General features: G+C 52.0%; 1 protein-coding gene across 5 annotated transcripts in view; it reads right to left on the reverse strand.

The window, feature by feature from the left end:
- Positions 1-6968: 6968 nt before the first annotated feature.
- The window catches only part of LOC102447238 (unconventional myosin-X-like), a 316165-nt gene continuing 304209 nt past the window's right edge, over positions 6969-18924 (reverse strand). For all 5 annotated transcript variants that reach the window (XM_075914469.2, XM_089779563.1, XM_089779562.1 and 2 more), the window contains one exon: positions 6969-8942. In XM_075914469.2, coding sequence (XP_075770584.2) covers positions 8829-8942 — 114 coding nt within the window. In that variant the 3' untranslated portion in view covers positions 6969-8828. The remainder of the gene's footprint in view (positions 8943-18924) is intronic.

The raw sequence follows: 18924 nt of genomic DNA on the forward strand, positions 1-18924 counted from the left end.
ATGATTTTTGCAAAAAACCTCCACTTTTCTGCGATTTCTTTCTCACCAGAAAGGAGTGTGTTTTGGACCATGTGCCGCACATGCGGACGGTAATTCAAAGCACTCCATTTGGGAATAAGAAATGTCAGTCACAGGTTTTGCATATACTCTGGTAGCTGACACGGAGGCAGCTCGCAAACCCCTCCCCACAAAGCGCCACTTGCAGGATGGGCGAGTTCTGCTTGAGATTTATAGCCACGAGCAAGCTTTGCACTGGTGGGTATGGCGACAGCTCCCCGTGGGTAGGGCTCCTTCACAGCAAGGGCAGCAGCCCCTGTAGCAGTAGCCTCCTGATACCAGCACAGCATCAGGGCAACTTCCCCTACCAGCCTCGCACGACCCTTGCCCTGCACATGGGAACACCTGAGCCAGTGGGTGCTGCACTTCCCATGATGCCCTAGGGCCTCCAGCCCCACACTGGCCCCATGCGCTTTGGTCTGAAATGGAGAAGGGCCCATGGAGCTCCGGTCCATTTCACACGTGGGGAGCACAGGGCCAGCGGGGGGCTGCTCGAGTTCCCTGCTGGCCCCGTGCTCCCCACAGTGCTTCTGCCTTGTCAGAGCCAGCGGGGCGCACGCTGCATTTCAAAGGCTCAGGCACCCCATTGACCCACTGAACAGTCGCGGCAAATTCCATCGATGATTCGATTAGTTGATTCAGTTCCACTGAACAGCCCTAGCGTCACCCGCCCACATTTCACCTTCCATGCCGCAGGCCTGGCCGGCTGCACCCCTCCAACCCACCAATTATTCCTGCCTGGCCTTCCTGAGCAAAACCCTCCTGCTGTAACTCATTCAGCTAAGGCCTGAGGCACCACGGCCTCTGGAGGAGAAACCCGTGGGCTGCTAGTGCACCAGGGGGCTCCCTGCCCAGCCTGGGCAACAGGGGACTCTAGCGTCAGCTCTAATGTCCCCTCTGAGGCTAAGCTGTGGCTGCCGCGCTGCCCTGCCCACCAGTTCTGCCCCATGAGCAGAGAAGTGAGCAGGGCAGGGAGGTGATGCAGCGTCCACAAGACTGAGATTGGAGACTGCAGCCTGCTTCAGGGGCCACACTTTGAAAAGTTGTTGGAAACTTAGAGATGGGTCAGCAAAGAGCCAAAAGTCTGGAGGGCTGCAGAGAAAGTCCTTCTCCTCAGCTCTTGAGCTCCATGTGTTTGGCTTCTACAAGGAAAGCTGAGAGGCGACGTTACTCGGGCATCTAAGGGCCTTTCTGGAGAGAACATGTCGGGTACCAAAGGGCTGGTTCACGGTGCAGAGAAAGGCAGGGCAAGAGCCAGTGGCTGGAAGGTGAAACCAGACACGTTCCTCTTGGACATAAGGCTCCAATACTTCACAGAGCGGATGATTCACCACTGGCACAAACTATCAAAGCAAGTGATGGGGTCTTCATTTCTTGATGTCTGCTAGCGGAGACTAGCTGCCTCTCTGCTGTGTGCTTGGATTGAAACTAGGCTACTGTGGTACGCAGGGATCAGATGTGCTGTCCTAATGGTCTCATCCAACCTTAGCATCTACTAAAGAATGACAAACTCCGTGAGGCCTAGAGCGCAGCCTCTGGGGTTTACCTCGTGGCCAGCTTGGTCCCCAACTCAGCTGTCCTTGAGGTGGGGCTGGAATTGCTCCCCCTCTGGTGGTGACACAGGCCATCCTTTAGGACAAGGGTGGGGAACCTCAGGCCAGGGGGTCGCTTGCCTGGATCTGGCCCTCGAGGCTCAGGGCCCATCCTGCATTGGGGAGCCTGTGAGGGTGCTTCAGTCCCCTGCTGCCCCACCATGGGTCTAGCGTGCTCACAATCTACTTGGCTAGCCCCGTCCCCCAGCATGAGAGGCAAATGTGGGGAGTGTCTTTCTCCTTCTCAGTTGGGTGCCATGTTAGTGAGCACTTTTTGTGTGTGGCCAGAAACTTTTGGCCACGTTGGACCTCAGGCTGCATTTGGGCATTCTCCAATGACCCTTTCTTCAGGTGGGGCTCCCAACCCAAAAGGGGGAGCCAGAGCAGTGTAGGGGGGTTGCGAGTAGGGTCACTAGCCGTCCAGTGATCCCCGACAGGGCCTCTTCTTTGGGCTTCAAACCTTCCCCTGGCCAGATCTGGGAGATATTGAAGGATGTCTGATTTCTTTTGGCCTTCCGGGCTGATCCTACAAGCCCAAGCACCAGAGGCTGATGCTATTCATTGCAGTCCATTAACGTCCCCTGCAGGAAGCACATTGGCTGATTACTCAGTCAAGAAATGCCCCTTAGTGACAGGCCATCCACCAACAGAGCAGCCCATTAATGTTCCCTTGAGACATCCCATTAACTGACAATGCAGTCAAGGAACACTCCTTATTGATAGCCCATTCGCCGACAGATCAGTCCCTTAAGGGTCCCCAAAGTGATCCTTCCCAGAGATTTTTCAGCCCCCTCCTGCCACCTGCATCCATTTCCATCAGCTCTGGCACTTCAGCTCTTCACATCCCATCCCTGGGGCCAGGCAGGGGGCTGCTCCTTGTCTGTGTCTGCCCCAGGCTGGCCTGGAGCCACCAGGCATGGAGAGCAGCAGGAGAAGGGCTTGGCCTGCCACTGGCACTGCTGAGAGCAGGAAAATATTGCCACAGGGCCTGGCACCACTCCCCTCAGGCCACAGACTGCCAGTCAATCCTTTTTCCCCCCTGCCATGGGCCCTGCAGAGACACATGTCCATGGGAGTGGCTCGACTGGGCAGGATGCTGGGCTTGGCCCGTGCTGCGCAAATGGGGACAGAACTTCTCCACCCCCCAGGCTGGTGGCAGGGTGGGGCCACAGCAGCCAGAGCCCATGCGCTGAAGGGTGGGCTGGGTGCCGGGCAGTGTCATGCTCTGACCCCAGCCCAGCCCTGCCATGCGTAGTGCGCTCCTCGGACCTTCCTCTCATGGTGGCACTGCCCGCCCAGCTTCGCCTGCACTGCCACACCCTGCTGTGCGTTGCACGTATACCTAGAAATGCCACAACTCTCATGGTATCAAACAGGAAAGTCAATGGATAAGGCAGCGGGAGCAAAAGTTGACACGGTCACAGACAGTTCAGATGAGCAGGGCCATGAAAGAGCTGGCAGAGGAGTCTATGCAGTTGTTGCAGGACTTAGATCCATAAAGAGTTGGAGCAGCTCCTGCAGCAGCAGATGATCTGGAGTATCCGATGGGGCTGGAAGATCTCGAGACCTCAGATCTGTTACAAAAAAGATCCCTGAGCACCTCAGCAGTCACCCCAATCCTGACTCCCAAGCTCGAAAGATGAATCAAGGATCTACAAAATGACCCATCAGCAATTGAAGCCACATGAGCTGCCTGCCAGCTAGGGCCTGTCAATGAAGGACCCCGGAGCGAACAGGTGGGTTGAACAGAGGGGCCCCGCGACTGACGCGCACTGCGCCATGCCCGCTGGCACTGGTCACTATGGGCCCGGGAAACACTACATCTCCCAGCATGCACCGCTTCGCTCCTCCTCTAGCCCCGTGGGAATTTCTAACAGACCGCTCCCTGTGACGTCAGGGCCTGAGGCAAAGGCACCGCCGCCCAAACAAAGAGCAGAGTGGTGCATTGTGGGAGCGGTCCCACCTCCCTCAACGCTCTGCCCCGCGTACCACCCCCGAGCCCAGGCCCTGTCCCTGTCCCAGCCGGGCGCCCCGTGTCTCCCCCTGCCGCAGGCCCGGCGCCAACCGAGTACTCACCGGAGCCAATGGCCTCCAGGCTCTGCTCCCTGGAGGACGCATTTAGAGCGTGGACCCGGGCAACTTCCGATCAGACACGGGACCGGTTTAACGTCACTTCCGGTCACTGGAAGTATGTGCGCGCGCGGGCGCCCTGCGTCCCACGTGCCGCAATGATGCCAGGGCGCGGAAGCATGCGGCGCCCACGTGACCACTGCTTGTTGCCCCGCAACGGACACGAGGGGCGCAGCTCCCGCACGGCAGTTGGAGCCTCGATGGAATTGCCATCGTCCCCGCCCCCTCAGCTCCCAGTGCATCATGGGAGCCGGACTTCCGGCCCCTCCCCGGCTTCTCCCGGGGGCGTGTCAGGCTCCAGGAAGGGGCGGGATCTCGCCCCGGGAGTCCCGGCCCGTCTGATTGTAACGCACCGCACATGGGTGTGCGCACACGTGCAAAACCCCTGGCCCCGCCCCCATCCCCGAGTGCATCATGGGAGCTGGAGTCCTTGCCCCTCCCCGGCTCTGCCCTGTGGCCTTCTCAGGCTGCTGCAGCCTGGGGTGGGGCCCGAACACTCATTTACAAATGCACCTGCGCATGCGCACACACCACACCCCATGCCAATTGCTCACACGCGGGTGCGCTGCCGTGGGACTGTAACACCCGCTGCGGGCGCGAGCCCCAGCACCGCAGGCTGCACGCGGCCCCTCAGTGGGGCAAGTGTGAGTCCGTGCCCACCTCGCGCTCTGGGAGCCACTGCCCCGCCCATTCGCCAGCCTCTAGTCCCGCGTGAGAGAGCGGGGCGGCAGGAACAGGAGCCTAGACAGGGCGTTTCACACGTGACTGAAGGGGCGTCACCCTGGCACGGGGCAGGACATCGCACGGGACTTGCCCTGCTGTTTCCTAGGAGCTGGGATGTGCAACTGGCGCTTTCTACAGTCGCGATCGCAGTGTCTCGCGCTGTTCACACAAACACGGGGCTGTGTAGCTCTTTCCAGACTAACAAGATGGTTTAATAGGTGATGAGCTTTCGTGGGCCAGACCCACTTAAATCTCGTATTTCCTCTACTATATATTTGAAAGAGTTTGTGAGCAAGTCTGTCTGTTCATGGTGCTGTTTAAGAACTCCAAAATAGTAAGAGCTAAAACCTAAATTATCAGCGCCGGTGAGCACAAATAATTTTAATCCCATCCACTTCCACAGCAGAGCTGTGCAGCAGCACTCTCCTTCCTCGGACCTGGAAGGTGAGTTGCTGGTGGTGATAGGCTGGGAAGGTGAGTGGGGAGGCCAGGGCCGTGTGGTGGCTGCTCAACTGTTCTGGGTGGCAGGGCTGCATGACAGGTAGCTGCCCTGCATGCCAGGACAGGAGTTGACACCTGGCTTTAGCCCCAGCATGTGACACAGCTGCCTGCCACGTGGCCCCAGGTTTTAGCTTCAGCCCTTCCCCTGTGCTGGAGCTGTGGCCAGGACGGGCTGCAAAGCAGCTGCTGGAGCTGATGTCATGTGGCATCTCCTCTTCGGGTCAGGGATGAGGTACTAGAAATAGCACCATGGCCCTGGCTGCAGCACCAGTGCATGTGGCAGCCACCCACCGCTTGGCCCTAGCCACAGCTCCAGCCCTGGGGGAGGGCTGAAGTTGGGACCAGGGCCACATGGTAGCTGCCTGGCTGCTCCTGGGGCAGGGCTTGCGTAAGATCCCAAATAGCCAGAAAACTTTTTGAAAAGCTCACCTCTATCCAGTCCCTGAAGCTCAGGGCTCCCGTTACCTCCTCCTGAGGCTGAAGCACACAAAACCTACTAGTCTGGGCTACAGTATGCTCTGATGTGTGAGGTGAATGTGGGGAGTGTCTGCCTCCTTCTCAGTTGGGGGCCATGTCAGTGAGGATTTGTTTTTTTGCTTCTTACTTGTGTGCAGCCCCTGACTGAGTTTTCGGTGGGTCAGTGGCCCCTACTCTTTAATTTTCTTATAAGACTAAAAGTCACCCCAGCCCCAGGAACAGCCCAAGCCCCAGCTCTGGCTGACACGTGGCACGTCCTGGCCACAGCTGCAGCCCTATTCCTCCCAGAGACACAGGTGCACAACTATCAACACCTGCAAAGTACTGAGGAAAAATCATCTATGAACTGAACATTTCTCTCTCTCTCAAACTCTGATGGCCTTGCTATGCCACTATTCCGCTCTCGATATCTGTGAAGTAAAACATCTCTGAGTGACAGCAATAATGAGCTCAGCATCTACGATTTTCTACTTGTGAATGCATTCTTTTATCATCAATGCCAGGAAGAGTGTTCTTCCTTCGACTTCTAGCTGTGTAGACAGCGCTAAATGCCGAATTAAGCTATTTTTACTTAAGCAACTCAATTGACCTAGCTGAAGTTGCGTATCTTAATTCAAATGTAGCCCTGCCGTGTAGATGTACCTGCAGAGAATATCTTACTGCCTCTATATAAATCCATGATACGCCCACATCCGGCATACTGCATACAGACGTGGTTACCACATCTCAGAAAAGATCTCTTGGTTCAGAAAAGGGAAACAAAAATTATTAGGGGTTTGGAACAGGTACCATACGAAGAAAAATTAAAAAGACTGGGACCTTTCAGTTTAGAAAAGAGACTAAGGGGGGGGATATGATCAAGGTCTATAAAATCACGACTGGTATGGAAAAAGTGAATAAGGAAAAGTTATTTACTTGTCCCCATAGCGTAAGAACTAGGGGTCACCCTTACTCTTAAACCCTACCCCTAAACTGACCTCTCTGTTCCTAAGTCCAAGTGAAGTAGTTTTTTGGCAACACCTTCCAGACTTCCATCTCATAACTGTCCATCGGATCAACCCACAGGATTCAATGGAGTGGCTGACCTGGTGGCCCAAAAGCAAACCCTAACCCTAACCCTCCTCCAAACTTTTACCCCTAATTCTAACCCGGACCCCAACCCTCACCCCAACCCTAAAGGACTGGAATTAATCAAATCCCAGCAGCCACCAAAAGAATACCCAAAACCATAAATTGGTAATGCTGCATGCTAAATCCTGGGGGACCTGGCTCAATGAGCTTGAAAAGGGCTTGCAACAGTTTTTACTCTGTGCTCAGCCACTCTACTTGTCACCAAAGCAAAATCTGCTCCTTGCACTGTTGCTAAGCAGTTGCTCTCCTTAAGCTCAGAGATGTCTGCAGATCTGCACTGCGTGACAGATATCTATACAGACAGATACACGTGAGCACATAAATTTGTGCATGACATCTGTGAAGTAAAACAGGCCATGCAAGCCAATAATTTATTAAACCTTCATCTTGTAAAGCCAGTTACAAATTAAAAAGGGAAAGCAGAAGGAAATCTATAATAGAAATGAGCATGTTAGAACAAGAAGTGAGAGGTGTTAACATTCCTAACTGGGTTCAAGCTGCCTGCAGCTACCCAAGAGCTAGACCAGTGTTTCTTGAACTATGTTCCACGGAACACTGGTGTTCCATGGACAACTCACAGGTGTGCCGCGACCTCTTTTGTTTTTGTTACTTCTTTGGTTTTGTCTTTTTTTGTCTGACAATTTTTTTTGGAAGAAATTTTTCATAGGTGTTCCGCATAAAAAAATATTATTGTTTGGTGTTCCCTGGTCTCAAAAAGTTTAAGAAACACTGAGCTAGACTATAGCAGAAGGGAAGGAGAAATTTTTAAGCCATGGTTACATATATTAAAAGGCTCCATTCAGTGTATTTGACCAAATATACAATGTGATCATTGTTATTTTGCTCATCTTCTTTGCCTTCCTGACTGTCTGAAGTCGTCACCTGGTCATCTTCTTTATTACGGAAGTAACAAAAAAGAGCTCTTGTAAGACTCACCACTAAGGCTTCTTAAGGCAAAATTCCAGTTTAAAAAAACGTAATGTCAACATTAAGTACATCCCAAGCCTAGTGACAGTTCTAGTCTCTGCATATTGCAGGAAGGTTGAGGGAGGGGGAAAGAGAAATGTGTCAACTAAGCTTGTTTTATTTTCTGAGACAAACTGTTCTCTTTGGGCTTTGCTAAAAACTCATGGAATGGAAGGCAGGAGCTTTACTGGTAAAGAAGGCAGTTAGAACTGTGGTGTGTGAAGATGTTGCAGGAGAAAGTGGTGGCCTTTCCTGTTCGAGTGGCAGGAAACGTTCATCTGCACTCTGAATGCTTCGTAAGAGCCACCACTTTTTGTAAGGCAAGTGTCCCTCCATCCCAAAAGCCTAAGGGTCCTGCAATACAAAGTGCTGAGTTTGAACTAAAATTGGGGATGAGGTCTGAAACAGCTCTTTTCTTCTAAATGCAACTAAATGGCACTCATGCCCCAGGAAAGACAACCCTTCACTTTTCAACATGGGCTGTTTGGATTGTAGTTGAAGCTGAATCCGTTTAGGATCCATTTCAGACAACCCACCCTGTCTTTGTGAGAGGCCGTCATCTTGTCCTTGAGAGAGAACCACAGAAGCACGTTCCTGTTCTTTGACTGTGGCAACGAACCCTTTAGGCTCTCTAGCACCAAAATACTTTAGTCCAACAAGTTACTTGATGCAGCACAAGGCTATCTAGGTAAAATGCAATGGCCTAGACATCCTGGCAGTCAGACTAGATGATTTACTGGATCCCACTGGCCTTAAACACTATGAAATCTGTGAAAAAGGAATGCAGCTTGACTGAAAAATAAATTAAACATTTTCTTAGATCAATTCGTAGATCTCAGTTGCTCTTAAACTGTCACAAAGCTATTCAATTCTGCTTCTGCGAATGCAGAACTGTCCCTGTTGAATTTTTCTGACAATATGTGACAAGTGTGAAAAAGGCAGAAGAGGACAGAGATAAGAGGAAGCTTGTGGTTTGTTTCATTAAGATAGTGTCCCTCAAACAACCAAGATGAGTACAAGTCTTGGCTGTTCATGTTTAATATAAGTTTTTGCTGCTAACTAACTTTTTAGGATGAGGAGCAAATCCCTTGGTACTGTAAGCACTGATGCGTGATTTCAGGTTGTTTCTACGTAGGAATCAGTCATGTGAAGTTCTTAAACAAAAATCTCCGCTACAGATCCTGCTGGCAAGTTGTAAACTCCTGCCACATGACAAGTGCCGCTGGCTAATGAAGTAAGGGTTTCCTCTTATCAGCTGGTCCAGATGCTAGTGGGACTGTCCATACTGGCAGATGATTTGACACTGCAGCGTTTCTTCACAATCATGTTGATGTAGGCTTTCATGATCTTTATTATTTCTCCAACCTGGACCAAAAAAATGAAAGAATGAGTAGGCAGACAGAAAACGTAGTAGTTAGGTATATGAAGTACTTTATAGGAGTGATGGCAATAGATTTTTACATGTGATACCAAAAGTGACAGATTGTGAGAGTATGGACGAAGAATAATGGGGGGTTACAGCTCTGTGATTATGCAGTCATTTAGGAATCGACGTAGCTTGGTAGGTCTAATGATTTTTTGTTTTAATACAAAAATCAATGTCATAAACATTCAAGTTTCCAAAGTCAGGAACTCAAAAATATAGGAAATGAGGCTAAACTAAGGTTGCATAGGCAGGAACCTTAACCAAAACCGCAAGAGATAACAATACTTTATCCCTCCCTAACAAACCCCAGAATGATTACTGTGGTTCTTTGAGATGAGCTGTCTACTTGGATTCCACGTCTGTTCCTTTTGGGTGTGCACATATCTCATGCACTCAAATAAGATTCTTTTGGCTAGCAACATTTGCTGGGGTCATGCTTGGACTCCAGATGACCTCAACTAGGGAATAGAGCTAGATAATACCAATGCAGTGCCCTGTGAATTTCTGAAATAGGCATACTTACAGAAGCTGCCTCTGCTTTAGTGGAAGTGGCTCTAATCTGCATGGGTAGATCTAGCTTAGATACCTTTAACATGGTCTAGTAGTTAGATACCTATTTAGAAAATCTCTGGGTGAAAAGAGCCTGACCAGGGTCAGCAGTTTGGCTACCCACTGGTTTGAGTGAGTCTTTGGGGAAAGAAAACTGGAAGGTGAATATACTGATTTAAATATGACAAACAGCCTTAAGAAGAAACTTGGGGTGAGGCTTAAGAATCATTTTTATGGATCATCACGTAAGATGGAGCAGCCATGGGGCCTGAATTTTCCCTATCTTTCAAGCTATAACTACTAAAACAGTCTTCATAGACCAGTGGTAAAAAGAGCAGGTTGCTAAGGGCTGAACAGCAGGGTCTCATTAAGACAGTAAATGTTACGCTGAGGAGCCACGAAGAAGGGGGCTGGGGAAACTATATGTTTGAATCCCTGCAGGAATCTAGCAATGATAAGGCAAGGAAATCTGTTTTGATGTCGAATTGGAGGAAATTGTGCAGATATTGCTGCCAGATGTATACTTACAGAGCTGATGGGTAACTGTGAATGTTTGTGGGCTACCAGATAGTCTAGAACAATGTAAGGGAGATGGATAAGGGGTGCTGCCCGTATGTTCCTGCACAAGTCACTCGAGCAGAGGTTTTTCTGCTATGCATCAAGATGCTCTGGACTTCATCTGAACAGATTCTTTTGATGACTGTTAACCTCTTAGCATTCAGGCTATCAGATGTAAGCGTGAAAGCAATATGCAACAAAGTGCTGATTACCCCAAATGGAGCAGACGAAAGTTTTTGTAAGAGCAAAATGAGACAACAAAAATTTAACATCAGCAATTGTCAGGCCAACGGAGGAATACCGAAATACTGAAACAGAGTATATAAGGTTGGATGGAACACACCAAGGACGGACGGGTTGCGAATCCAAAAAGCTAGGTCTGATCAACCAGAGCTTCCTCCCCGGTGCTGAATCTCGCTGCCGCACATAAGCTCCGAAAGGGGAACAAATAAGCTCCGAAAGGGGAACACCACCGGTGGTAGGTTGCAACGAAAAATAAAAAGGAGAAACATAAAGAAAAAAATCTCTCCTGAATCGAAGCAATGCTTCTATCTTTCTTAACGTGAGTATTATATATTTGTTAACTCCATACATTGTTTAAAGGTAAATCAGGAGGGTATATCTGTAGGAGAAGTGATTATTTCTTGTTTTTTTAACTGTACTGTTTTTCTACTTTTTATTTGTATATTACACTGTCTTAAAAAAATCAAAGATAATGAATTAACTTAAATGAAAAATTAATTATAAAGTAATTAGAAAAATAAAAATCTTTGTTTGACCCTAAAAAGTATTCCTTTGTCTGTAGTTTCAAATACTTTAAAGAACCAAACCCAGTTACCGAAAGTAAGAATGCTGGATCTGGGGTGTAAGATATGATCTCTGTTTTGCAAAACTCCTTTGGGCAGAACTGATATGACATTCGAGATTATGTCGACGGGTTCACTAAATAAGTGTACTAGAAACGTCTAGGCCATGTAGGGGCCAGCTTCATTAAAGCTGAATCTTTTCTGAGTTTCCTTAGGACCCTTGATGGGATGGTGTGATGGGGTGCGCGTATGCTGCACTGAAGCAGGTGGGGTCAAAACTTTGTGGGCTGAGGAAGTACCACCTTCACCAAACCGGGCATGTTCCAAATGCTGGGGCACCATAAAAGGCAGGTCAGGGACGCCGCCCTACCAGCAATGGTAGGAAGTGACCCATGGAGGGTGTTGGAGTGGTATCTCCCACCCAGGTGAGCTCAGCATGTTTCAGTGTCCCTGCTGAGCAAGTGGTACTGCCACTCATACGGCCCTGGGTCGGGACCGGTGGAGTAGGGTGGGCCCAGGTCCCCCTACCGAGGCTGCCACCCCTGCCCCTACTGACTCTGGCCATTAGGCTGTGCTGCCCTGGGACAAGAGCTAAAAACAGTTACTTACCACCATAACTGTTGTTCTTTGAGATGTGTTGCTCATGTCCATTCCAAGTAGGTGTGTATACGCTGCATGCACACATCGTTGGAAGACTTTCCCTTAGCAGTACCTGTTGGGCCAGCAGGGGAGCCCCCTGGAGTGGCACCATTATAATCAGCATATATATGCACCCCTGCTGGCCCTCCACACCCTCAATTCCTTCCTATTGGACTATTCCAAAGGGGAGGTGGGTGGGATTTGGAATGACACGAGAACACATCTCAAAGAACAACAGTTATGGAGATAAGTAACCACTTTTTCTTCTTCGAGTGATTGCTCATGTCCATTCTACATAGGTGACTCCAAAGCAGAAACCCTAGAAGGTGGGGTCGGAGCTCTAACCTTCAACTGAGCGTAGGACAGCCCTGCCTAAGGCTGCATCCTCCCTGCATCCTAGGTTGATGAGCCAGCGTGTAATGATTGGCAAGGTGAGGATAGAAGACCACATGGCCACTCTGCAAATATGTAGGATAGGGACCTACGCTATGGCAGTAGAGGAGGCCTAAGCCCTAGTGGAGTGGGCTGTGAGGGGAGGTGTTGGCACCCCAGCCAACCCGTAGCACTCTTTAATACAGGAAGTAATCCACGAAAAGATCCCGTGTGGAAACTGGCTGCCCTTTCAACCGTTCCGCTATCGCTACAAACAGCTGAGGGGTCTTGCGGAAGGGCCTTGTCCTGGCTAAATAAAATGCCAGAGCTCTCCTGACATCTAGTGTGTGTAGCACTTATTCTTTGCCCGAGGCATGGGGCTTAGCGTAAAATACTGGGAGGAAAATGTCTTGGGAGGCATGGAAATGAGACACCACCTTTGGTAGGAATGCTAGGTGTGGGTGTAACCTGACCTTATCCTTAAAAAACACTGTATAGGGAGGGTCCAACATGAGGGCCCTCAACTCAGATACCCGTCTAGCCAATGTGATAGCCACCAGGAAGGACACCTTCCAGGAAAAAGTGCAGTAGAGAACACGTCTGTAGGAGTTCAAAGGGGGGTCCCATAAGTTTGGTCAGGATCAGATTGAGGTCTCACTGAGGTACGGGTAAAGCCTATCCAAGCCCTTCAGAAATCGATGGACCATCAGGTCCACAAAGAGCATCTTGCCCTGTGAGCCCAGGTGGAAGGTGAAGATGGCCACCAAGTGCACTTTAATTGATGAGAAGGATAGTCCCTGAATCCTAAGGTCCAGTAGGTAGTCTAGGACCAGTGGGACTGGGGCATCCCTAGGTGAGACCCCTCTGTGGGTGGCCCAAATGCACAAATGCTTCCACTTCGCCAGGTAGGTGGCCCTAGTAGAGGGCTTCCTACTTCCTAACAGCACTTCCTGCACCCGCTCTGAGCATTGCAGTTCTGCTGCTGTCAGCCACTGAGCTTCCAGGCCAGTAGGTGCAGGGACCACAGGTTCGGGTGGCGGAGCCTGCTGGAGTCCTGTGTTATCACATCCGGGTCCAGTGGAGGGCTATCGGCCTGTCGCAGGAAAGGCTCAGAAGAGACATGAACCAGTGCTGTCTGGGCCACACTGGTGCAATGAGGGCCAGAGAGACCTTGAACTCCTGCACCCGCAGGAGCACCTTGAGTATTGATGGGAAGGGCAGAAACACGTAAAGTGGCTCTTGGGGTCAGGGGGTGATCAGTGCATCTCCCAGGGACCCTCGACCCAGACCCATGTGGGAGTGGAACCTGGGGCACTTCCTGTTCTGGTGGGTCGCCAACAGGCCACATCTCCCTTGAGAGACCATTTGTGTCCGGAGAAGGACCTGCTCAGCTGGTCTCCAAGAGTGTTTTGAGACCCCAGGGGCTCTCAGAGCTGGAGGGCTTCCTGCCACAGGAGAGGGGAATGGGCCCCACCCTGCCTGTTTATGTAGGAGACTACGGAGTTGTCAGATTGGATCAGAACCGTCCCTTCTCCAAGCAGGGGGAAAGGCCTGACAGGCAAGGCGGACTGCCCTTAGCTCCCTGATGACGGGAGAGGTCTTCCCGCAACCACATAGTTTGGCTCCTCATGTCATCCACGTGAACTCCCCAGCAGGTGTTGGGCATGTCCGTTACCAACCGAAGGGTCGGGAGGGTCTGGAGAATGGTACTCTGGCGCAGACCATCTCCTCCTGCGTCCATCAATCCAGAAAGTGGAAGACTTCAGGTGCAACTGTCACCACTCTGTCCCAAGAGTGGAAGGACGGGCTGTGAGCCCGTGCCAGCCACAACTGCAGCGGGTGCATGTGGAGTCTAGCATGCTGGATGTCATAAGTACAGGCAGCCATGAGTCCCAGCAGGCACATACAGTTCCTGGCCATGGTCGTTGGGAATGCCTACAGGGTCATGAAAGTGTCTCTGATAGCCAGGAAGTGTGACCTGGGCAGGGAGGTGGTGGCCGATATGAAGTCCAGCCAAGTGCGCATGAACTCTATATGACTTGGGTAGGGACCATGGTGGACTTGGCCACGTTTAAGGGAAGGCCCAGCTCCTGAAAAAGGTTTTGTACCAGAGCAATGTGGGCCTGCACTTGGTCCAAGGAGAGACCCTGTACCAGCCAGTCGTCAAGATACTGAAACATTTGGACATCCCTTTTCCTCAGGGCGGTGGCGACTACGGCCATCCATTTCACAAATACCCGAGGGGCCATGGACAGGCCAAAGGGAAGAGCCATAAACTGGTAATGGTCCTTGTGACAGAGCACACCAGCTAAGGGAATGGTCTTGGTTCAGCTGGCTGAGAAGACCCCACCTCCACAGCCCTCTGGGCATGCTCCCACTGGAGACAAACTATAAAAGCCTCTAGAGCAACTCAGTCAGGGTGGGTCACTAAAAGGGAAGGAGGCGCAGAAAGAGCTCCAGAGACAGAGGAAGGAGCAAAGCCAGACCACACAGTGGCAGCCGGACCAAGAGGAGCTGTCCGAGGAGCCCCAGAACCAGAAGGAGATTACGGAGAAGGCAGTTACCAGTGGACAGTAGGAAGTAGCCCAGGGCGGGGAATTGTTCTCCTGGCGCTCAACGTGTTGCGGCAGGATTCTCTGCTGAGCAGGCAGTGAATTGCACCACTGCCAACAGGGCCCTGAGCTGGGACCCGGTGGTGTGGGAGGGCCCGGGTCCTCCTACCTCCTCTCTCTCCACCATAGCTAGCCTGTGGGGGTGAAGTTTTCCAACAGACCTCTGGACTAGGTTTCTAGGCCGTATTACCCCTAGTAAGGGGGCTCCATGTATAGACTCTGGCTGCTAGGCTATATTACCCTAGGGAAGGGGATGTGACTCGAGGAGCCTCTGAAGATATGTTGCCCCTTTACAGTCCTGACCAACCATAAAGCGTAGTAACTGCCTGTGATGAGAAGCAACTGAAATATCAAAGTGTTCTTCAGACTGAGGGCAATGTATCAGTCTGAGATTCAGGGATGGGATGATCGATGCCAGGGTCACCATCTCGAATTTGGCCTTGGCGATGAAGGCATTGAGCTCCCAGAGGGCTAGAATGGGTTGAAACCCTCCTTTTGCCTTGGGAACCAGGACATACCGGGAGTAGAAACCCCCTGCCCATGAATTCCTGGGAGACCACTTTGGCCACCCCAAGACTCAGGAGCTGCAGCACTTCCTCTCAGAGGAAATGCTCATGAGAGAGATCCCTGAAGGAGAACAGGGTAGGGGGATGGGCGGGAAGGGAATGAAAGGAAGGGGATAAAATATCCCTTCCCCACAGTCTCTAGAACCCATTGGTCTGAGGTAATGGATCCTCAAGGCCCTGTGGAAGGGAAATGAACGATCCCGGAACTGGAAGGGGGAGGCTGGTAGGCTGTCCTTGGGCATACCCTCAAAACCCCTGATGGAGCCCCTGGGGCTTATTAGAGGTGCCCTGATCCTGATTCAAGGGAGGGCGGGAACGATGCCTATTGTTTCTTCCATTCCCATTCTTCCCCTTATGGTGAGGGAAATCAGGTCTTGAGCCCTGTTGGGCAGGCCTGGGGGGATTCCTACCCAGGAGGGAATGCCTCTGGAAGGCCAGAATGTAAATCCTGAGAGATTTCAGGGTGGCCCAGGTGTCCTTAAGGCCATGCAGATGCTGATCGGTCTGTTTGGAAAAGAAGGACGGCCCTTCAAAGGTGAGGTCCTTAATGGTGCTCTGGAGTTCAGAAGGCACTGCAGACCCCTACAGCTACAAACTGCATCATGAGATGAGTCTCATGGCCATGGCGCATCCCGCCGCATCTGCTTGTAAGGCTGCCTGGGAGATTATCCTGCCCTCCTTGGCGAGGGACTTGAACTCTGAGCGGGAGTCCCTGGGAAGCAGCTCAGCAAATTGGTCCATAGTTGCCCAAATATTGTACACATAGTGACTCAGCAGAATCTACTGGTTTGTGATGCGGAGCTGCAAGCCTCCTGAGGCATCGGTCTTTATACCCAGGAGAGCCATCTTTTTGGCCTCCCTGTTTTTTGGTGACACACCCAGTTGGCTTTGTCTCTGTCTCTGGTTGACCGCCTGAACAAACAGTGACCCTGAGGGTGGGTGCAAGAAGAGATGTTCATTCCCCTCCTGTGGCACAAAGCTTCTCCACACAGCCTTTTTATTGGTTGGTGGGATAGAGGCAGGGGTCTACCAGAGGGTCTTTGTGATTTTTGTTAATGGGCAAGGCCACTCTGGTAGGGATGTCGGATTGGAGGATGTTGACCTTGGGTCCGAATTCTCCAACACTGTCAGCCTGAACTCCTAGGCTTTGGGCCAGGTTATAGAGGAGGTCCTGATGTGAGCTAGAATTCATAGCTGGCATGGATGGGAGGGCTCCACCGAGAGCCTCAGTGGGCGAGGCGGACAGCGACCTCTTCGTGCCCACAGCCCCCGAGTCATGAAAGTGTCTCTGATAGCCAGAATGGGCCTGTAATGGGGCCTGAGAAGCCACCAACGATGCCACCATAGAGGGCTGGGCAGCAGATGGGCCCCTCTCTACCAATGGCCCAAGTGAGGCTTGACCCGGAGGGAGATACTGCCCTGACATCAGGGAGCAGATTAGTGGGGTTGACGACGAGGGAGCCTTGGGTCCCGAGTAGACCGACCCTAGCCCAGAGGGACCCACACCCTGGCCTTGGTGTTAGACCCAGGGAGTCCAGAGTGGCCACTGCAAAGGCACCTGTAACTGAGGGGGTCAAGGCTGTTGCAAAACTGGTACCGGGGGGGGCTTGTGGCCAAGGCTGGTGCTGCGGCTCGGCAGGATGTGCTGATGTACTGCGTTGCTGGGAGTAAGATCGGTGCCGTGTCCTTGATCTGGAACCCCATGAAGACCAAATTGATTCCGCCTCCGAATCGCTCAAGTACTCAGACATTGACCAGTGTGGTGCAGTAGCGGTGGCAGTGGGCGACCCCCATCGTGGGGCATATAGTGGCATTGATTCGGGCTTCCTCCGGTGCCGAGGGGGAGATGGAGGCATGGCTGAGGGTGATGCCGGACCACTCGGCTCTGCATCTGAAAGCTACGGCGCCTGGGCCAGTGCTGACTCCAGTGCCAGTGCTTAAGTAGAGGCTCAGTGGAGTAGGGTGCCCTCTCACCTCTGGGGCTGGAGCGTAAGGCTCCGCTGTCGAGGCATGGTGCTGTCTGGTATCCCGCTTTTTAGCTGGCCCAGTGCCAAAATTGAGGATGATGTTAATTCATTCAAGTCCCTTGCTGCCTCAAAAGTGTCTGGAGTGGAGGGAGGGCTCCGGGAGATCCATCACTGGACTGGAATGCTGTTGACTTGACCATGATGGTCCAGGGGCCGAGGTCTCCGGTGCCACGTGCCCTGCCTGGGGATACATGGAGGACACACACCTCAAAGGAGACCTGCCTGTGCTAGGTCTCCTCCTCTTCTGCAGCACCGGGGACTGAGACCGGTGCCGAGGCCTGCGCAGCACCGGAGAGGCGCATGAGTGTCTAGCTGCCTCCCGCTCCCAAGTCGGTGCACTTTGGGTTGACAGTGCCAGGCTGGATGCTGGTGCCAGATGCAGTGCCACCTCCATGAAGATGATCTTGTTTCCCTCTCTCGTTTACTGTGTGGCTTAAAGCCTTCGCAGATCTTACAGACCTTAGATAGATGCTCTGAGGGGGTCCCGTGGCACTTCTCACAGGGCTTGAAGCCTTGGGGCCTAGGCATACCCCACCAGATGGACCTGGGGACTCCAAGCAAGCCCTGCGCCTAAACCTATGTTCAAAGTACTGCACTTTACTACTAACGACTATCAACTGCGAGAAAGAACATGAACCGTGTAAACATTAATGACTAAATAAACAACTAACAAGAACTGCTAAGAGGCGCTTGTAGAGCAAGAGCAAAGCACGGGACCCTTGCGAGCGGTAAGAAGGAACGGAGGGAGTGGAGGGCCAGCAGGGGTATATATAGGTGGATATATTGGCACCCCTCCAGGGGGCCAGCCTGCTGGCCCAACGGATACTGCTAAGGGAAAATCTTCTGACGATGTGTGCCCACACACCTACGTGGAACAGACATGAGTCTTCACTAGAAGATGGTCTATTGACTCTGGCCACTAGGCTGTACTGCCCTGAGATAAGGGCTAACATCAACTTTTGCCATTAGGCTAAACTACCCTAGACCAAGGGTTACTATTTCCAGACTAAAAGGGATGCAGATGATCCTTCCGCCAGCCAGCCAGCCAGTGTCCGCACACCTGGGTACCCTCACCCCAGGGACAGGGTGAGTGTACCCAGCAACAGATGGGTAGGTGTTCCTGAGCCCCAATATGTCCGTGGAAGGTGTATGATGGGAAACCTTAACTTGAATTTCCTTCTGGAGCAGAATGCAAGACATTTCTTATTCTGGTCTGAGGCACTGTGACGTAGTTGGCTTTTCCCCTTTGCTATGTTGTGTGTCTTACTGTCTTTTATGAATACAGGCAGTCCCCGGGTTACGTACAAGATAGGGACTGTAGGTTTGTTCTTAAGTTGAATCTGTATGTAAGTCGGAACTGGCATCAACCGCAGCTGAATCTGGACGCCAGTTCTGACTTACATACAGAATCAACTTAAGAACCCCAGGCGTCCCCAAGTCAACTGCTGCTGAAACTGATCAGCGGCTGATTCCAGGAAGCCTGGGGCAGAGCAACTCTGCCTCGGGCTTCCTGTAGTCAGCCGCTGGTCAGTTTCAGCAGCGGCTGAATCAGGACGCCTGGGGCAAAGCAGCTGGGGTGCTGCCGGGTTGGTCTGGAGCGGTGCTGCGGGACCAACCCGGCAGCCCCCAGCTGCTCTACCCCAGGGGTAGGCAAGAAAAGCCTGGTCTGCTGGGGGGGGGGAGGGCAATAGCTGCACCCCCCCCCCCAGCAGACCAGGGAGACGGGGGTGGCGGGACCGCCCAAGTCCTCCACGGCTTTGCTCCGTCTCCCTGGTCTGCTGACCTGGGAGAC

Source organism: Pelodiscus sinensis, chromosome 7 (assembly GCF_052426305.1).
Source record: "Pelodiscus sinensis isolate ZL-2025 chromosome 7, ASM5242630v1, whole genome shotgun sequence".
In the NCBI taxonomy this organism is placed as follows: Eukaryota; Metazoa; Chordata; order Testudines; family Trionychidae; genus Pelodiscus; species Pelodiscus sinensis.